Source organism: Botrytis byssoidea, assembly GCF_014898295.1.
Source record: "Botrytis byssoidea strain MUCL 94 chromosome Unknown BBYS_004, whole genome shotgun sequence".
Classification (NCBI taxonomy): domain Eukaryota; kingdom Fungi; phylum Ascomycota; class Leotiomycetes; order Helotiales; family Sclerotiniaceae; genus Botrytis; species Botrytis byssoidea.
In genome coordinates this window covers 1855453-1861912 of record NW_024065845.1, presented here as the reverse complement: position 1 = coordinate 1861912, position 6460 = coordinate 1855453, and the positions used below count along the sequence as shown (strand labels likewise).

The 6460-nt window shown below is 41.8% G+C and overlaps 1 protein-coding gene across 1 annotated transcript; it reads right to left on the bottom strand.

The window, feature by feature from the left end:
* Positions 1-1117: 1117 nt before the first annotated feature.
* EAE97_002670 (uncharacterized protein) lies at positions 1118-3935 on the bottom strand (the record flags this gene model as incomplete). Its single annotated transcript, XM_038873182.1, has 10 exons — positions 1118-1239; positions 1399-1560; positions 1685-1812; positions 1907-2018; positions 2268-2446; positions 2539-2613; positions 2755-2831; positions 2960-3021; positions 3159-3238; positions 3433-3935. 10 exons carry the CDS (start codon positions 3933-3935, stop codon positions 1118-1120), a joined length of 1500 nt encoding a protein of 499 aa, XP_038736388.1.
* Positions 3936-6460: the final 2525 nt, after the last annotated feature.

The window sequence follows — 6460 nt, the reverse complement described above, 5'->3', positions numbered from 1 at the left end:
ACTGTCAATCAAGAGAGAGAACCACAGCCAACCGAACGCACTATAGATCAAAGTAGTCAAATTATATACAAAATTTCAATTTCGGATCAAGCTTAGTAGGAGCTATAGCTAGCACGATAGTCAAAACTTAAACACAAATCCTTCCTTTCTTCCTTCCTTCGATACCCATGTTCGATTTCATTTCAACTTCCAGACTTTCAGTTCCACATCGTATATCCCTCATCACACATCACACGCCCAAACTCCTCCTACAATAAACCATAATCCGAAGCCGTACCCCGCAAATGCGATATATACGCGACAGATCAAGTACTGTCAACATCGATATCGACATCGATATCAATCAATTAATCAATCAACCCGAACACAACCTCACAATACTAGGAGCAAAAAAACATAGAAACAGAAAACAAGTCAAATCGATAGCGAAGGTCAAGTAAAATTCACACTGCTTCTCGAAAATTTCAATCTTCGGGTATTGCGTTATCGTGACATCATTATCATAGTATCATAGTATCATATCGAATCCTTCGAATTTATGGGGGAAAAAAAACAATCTCGGAATTGTGTTATATATATCCCTTCTTCTTATTCTTCTTTTCAGCCATGCATTCATTCTATTGGGTACTCTCATCATGATTCCCTAGGTCGATGAGAATAGTCTGAGGAAGCGAGAAAACCAAAGAGTGGAAAGTAAGATGAAGAAGTGAAAAGTAAATAAGTAGTAAAAGAAAGAGCAGTCAAGAAAACCGAAAAGCGTAGCTGCAAATCCAGCATTCAGCAGAGAGAACATCGAAAGTCCACTATGAATGTTGAATGATAGAAGTTACATTTTCGAAAATATAAAGAACGTATAAGAAGCGTAAAAATTACAATCTCCACAATCTCCATAAAATCCACCAATCCAACCGTGAGGAAAGAAATCGAGAGATTGATATTGATGGGAGTGTCTGACAATCGCAGATTTTCTCGTACTGAGTTCAAGCCTTAAATATCATAGGTATCAAGCTGGCTTCTAGCCCTCAAATTATATGTTAAAGATTCACGAATTGTCACTTCGCTTCGCTTCGTTTCGTCTCGTCTCACCTCGCTCGATATAAGACCCGAAGCGAAATTTTCAACAACCCGATGTATCCTGTTGAAATCCAGCAGCTACATTCCCCGGCACATCTCCAATCGCGCTCTCGGATTCCGAGTCGGAATCTAGGGGGTAGAATACGCTTATGAATGCATCTGCTGCTATTCGGTATGTTAGCTATTTTAATTCTTACTCTTTCTGCATTATCTCTTCTTTCATCCGCTGAAGAGTATCTTTGATTATTTGTGTGAGAATTGAAGGAGATGCAAATAAAGGGGTTACATAAGATAGCAACAAGAGAAAAGAAACCCGAAACATACCAGCTCCATGCACAAAATTCAATTCAAACTCCCCGTGTTTCCTCACCTGCGCGCGTCTCGAATACTCATCGCAGAAAACATAGAGATGCAAGTCTTTCACCCAAACGCGATGACGCGAATGTCGGGCGAGCCAGGTATCGGATGTGACTTGGAGGTCGGTTACTAGAGTGTTTTCTTAGCGAGTGTTGGAAGCCAGGTGGGAGGCTAAGCGTAAAAGGATTTAAGCAAATTGAGAGGATATAGGAGAGGGGAAAGATGATTGAGAGAGAAAGAAAAGAAGCCATACTAAAAGCGGTCCAGATAGGACATTTCCTTAATTCTCCATTTGCGACTGCGGCGTGAAGTCGTAGGGTATGAGTTTCTTGATTTTCGTAGACGAAGAGAGAGTGGTGGAATCCATCGTCTACTATTTGTCTATTTTTATCGATGTGTTAGTGAAGAGACTTTTCACATCTGGAAACTCGTTCTTTTCGTCCAGTTTCCATGCCTCGGGAAAATAGTTACCTACCCTTGGAAAATCTTCACCTCTCCGGCAATTATATAATCATCTCTTGGTATCAGATTTGTGAGTTGGGAACGCGCTTTGAGTGCTACGAATGAGCAGTGGAAGAGCACCATCCCTATATTGCAACCTTAATTATTATCCATTGTATCTTATACTTCTATCCTCCATTCAATTTGAAAACAAGTTTACAAAAAGATACTAACGTTGCCAAGTCCTTTCACAAATCAGTCAGCACATTCTCATCAAAAACTATCCCTTTCACTTCTCCTTAACCATTGCTTCCCTTTCAAACCCACAGCGGAGAAAAGCATCACTCACTTGAAAAATAAAGCCATCCAAATAGTCGGATGTTCCCTATACTCACTCCATCTCTTAAAACACAACGCACTTCCATGTCTCCGAATACATAGCTCATGAACCCCAAAAGAAGAATAATGAGGATTATTCTGTTTATCCATCCAGCGACAGAGTAAATAGGGGGATTGATGAAGTGCTGTATCGTCGAGATAGAGTGTTACGGAGAGATGATTTTTGTCAAAGGGTCTAGATAGTTAGTGAGACGAAAAGTGATGAGGAGAGTCAAAGACACATTGAAGGAGAGAAGATATGAGAGAGTAGAGAAATTTAGTACTCACAATTTAAACAGAACTTTTGATTGTGGAGGGATACCCAACTTCATGAGATTCATCGATGGACCAAAACATCTCGATCTATATCCATACTATCAGTCAATTATTTTAACTTCTATGAATGCTTCCTCTTTCCAAAATATGAAACTTCACACTCCTTCTCTAAATCCCCTCCATCCAGCTCCCAGATATCCAATCAAACCAATAAAAAGACAAACATACTCTCGTCTATGTTTCAAAAGCGCCTGCGAAAGCGGTTGCGCATGATCATCAAAGATCTTTTCCGCCCAGTGCCGCCTCTAAACATTATTAACATCCAGCCTCTTTCCTTTCATACACTTCTTCCCCAAACCCTCGCTTCTCTTCCACAAATACAAATTTCCAAGCAGAAAAGTACAACCAGTATACCGAGAATTCGCTTACATACCTCAAGTTCCATAAGATTCGGCTGCGCAGGAGCGAGATGCGGTTGTACCGGAATTGGCGGTGCTGTAAACACGAATTCCGGGGTTAATCGATACAGATTCTCCATTTTCACCATCCATTTTCGAGACGAGAGTATCAACGCGAAATGCGACGAGCAAAACCCATAGTGGAAACTCCAAATCAGAGAGCGAAAAACATACCAGGAATGCCCCGCAAAGCCCTCAGCCTTAAAATTCTCAAGCGCAGCAATTCCAGCGACGTGGGATCGTAAGTTGGTGATCTGTGTGCTGACCGCTGTTACCACCATCCAATCAATTTTTTCCCATCTTACTCCTCCTCGCATCTCACCTCACCGGGTTAAATTGAGAACTAGAACTAGAACTCGAACCCGAAGTAAATCTCGCACCCTCCAAACGATCCAATCCGTTCCGATTCCCTCAAATAGTTAAACGTAAAATAATTCATTTCACTCACCTACTCAACAACCTCACACACTGCACCAAAAAATCCACATACATGACAAAGCGCAACGCCAACGACACTCCGCCCTGTTCATTCAAGCGTTCATGCATCAACATCCATTTCATTCTGACGGACCAATCATCACACAGCAAAAACGCCAGCATATCCCTGAGCGTTTTTTGCAAACACGGGAGGATGACGGTCAAATAATATAGCACGACGGGAACGCGCAAGCGGAAGATGGGAAAGAGATCGTGCAGGTCGCGGAGCAGCCGCGACGTTTGTTCGACGTGGCGGAGAATCGCGGTGATGATTTCGTAGTCGCTGGTGCTGGGGGAGGAGGGGTGGGAATCGGATGGGGAGGGGTAGTGCGGATGAGAGGAGGAGGAGGAGGAGGAGGAGGAGGAGAGAAGGACAACGGATGAGGAGGTTAGATGGCTGCGGATTTTGAGAAGTTCGATTGCGACGGCGTCGGCGCGGGCGGCTTCGCGCCAACAGCCGGATAGCTCCTCCATGCTTCTATTGCGGATGTTTGGGGCTGGAACGACATTAAGTTGGGGTGATGCGAGGTATGGATGCGTTGGAATGGCAGAGTGGAGATGGGTACTCAATCAATGAGTTATGCTGTATTGTATGTTCAGAAATTCATTATATATTTTCAAGTGTTAATGGGGACTTGAATGAATCTCAATTCAACTCAACTCAACTCAACTCAGAATAAAATGAAATGAATTGAATATATCACATCTCACCTCAAATCAATTGAAGAAGCAAAACTGAAGCTTCGAAGAAGAAAAAGCGGAGTAAAGATCTCGAATACCATCGAACCAATTCATACACACATACATATACACACATACATATACACACATACATATGTACCTACCAACCCTCCACATAAATCCCACCAAAAAGCAACTATCCATTCCCCTCCTCCAAAATCCCGAAACCCATCAAATTCTCCCAACCAAGCACCCGCGGCTCTGCGGATGAAAAATGGACAAATTACACATCTCTTCGGTGGACAAATCTACAAGCGCAGCATTACCACGACTGACGTGTCAAAAATCATTGGAATGGTCCAAATATCGTATCATTCATTCACCTTCCCCTCTTCTAATCTCTCTCCACGCGAATTCTGTGCATGATTCATTGGCAATTCTCCATTCACATCGCATGCTGCAGAAACGTACGGGGACCAAGGAAAAATTATCTTTGCTTGCATGATCATTTCTAGCCAGTAATGTATACTTTACAATTTTCATTCTCGGAGGATGGGTGTATGTGTATGTGTATGTGTATATGTGTATATGTGTATATGTGTATATGTGTATATGTATGTAGGCATGTATGATAAAGATAAAGATAAAGATTCCAACCACAACCATGCATGCATGAACTCCAGACGAACGAACCAGAATTCCCCAAGCTCTGCGCGATTGAATTGCATCGATCAAATCAGCATTCATGTCTTTTATCAACGGGATATGATCGTGGAAGAATACCTATCAATAAATGGATTGTAAATCGCCACTTGTGCAATTATAATGCCACGATATGAAGTGGCACCAAGCCTTCAAAATGTTCTTCTCGCAAAGTGGTTGAATTATCACGACGAGCGAATCGTACAAGGCTGACTCTATGGTTACGGCTGATGACACGGAATTGTGTGATGATAGTCGAGCCGAGGCCGAAGCCACATCCGATACTCATCGGCTTCATACATTGATTTTGATAAATTAACGTTAACGTTACTTGATAATTCCAATTCATCAATCAACCAATAAACCATAACAGAATTAAACCTCTCTCCCTGTTTTCAAAATAAGAGAAATCTCTGTGTTGGCTCCTCTAGGAGATCATTCAAGTCTACCATCCATTCTATCCATCCATTAACAGACAGAAGAAAAGAGGACAATGTACTCAGGTACCCGGTTCGAATCGAATCCGCGTCCGCAAATATTAATCTTACAATAGATATCAATCATGCAGTGATCCACGCAGCATTTAACCCAGACCAACAACCTCCCTCGGGAAAATATCCTTGATGATTTATTTCGATTCTTGAAAACTATAGATATCCAATGATCAAACTATAGGGATTTAAAATGAAGTGAAATAAAAACAAAAACAACAACATGAGAATACTTCGAGACCAAACTCGACTCATGAAGATCAACTCAATCACAACTCACTAAAGTAACAAATGGATCCATCTTGAACATCACAGAGAGAAGCATATCTAGGTACATACATACATAGATACATGCATACCATCCATCCATCCCAATCTGTCCACTAGCATACGTGTACAAGATAACACAAGAAGAAACCCTCTTCCGTACCCCATACCAGTCGCATAATGATTGCGGAAGGATGGCTAGAAATACTTATTTCAATCCAATCCAATCCAATCCAATCCAATCCAATCCAATCCAATTTAATGTCAGGCACTCGCATCACGACAATAAACCATCGTGTAATATCATCATATCACATCACCATATCATCCAACCACAACCACAATCACATTCCCCTCAAAAAACCCACAATCAACAAACTACAACCAACCAACACAACACAACACAACACCAAAGAAATAGAAAAAGAAAGAAAAACGGATAAGAAAAACAAAAAAAGCACCTCTCCCCCAAAAACCCAGATCATAAACACAACACCCCCTTCCATCCTATCCCATCCCAGTACAGTACCAACATCTTATCTTCCCGTTTCCCATATATATATTCATATGATCGAGCCCTCCCTCCGAGTCATCAAAAGAACCTTCCCTCGTTCTCCTTCTCTCATCTTCTCTTTGCTTTATCTTTTCTCCACTCCCTTCGATCTCTACTCCCCTCCACTCCATCAATCTCGATATCACCACCTTCATCCTCACAACCCACCTCTAATATCCAATATCCAATATCCAACATCCAACATCCATTCAACCAATCAGTCCCGGACTCCCTCAAAGCTCCCCAGAAACATATAGCCCTATACATAAATAAACATACCCAGCACCTCAAACCCAACCCAGCCT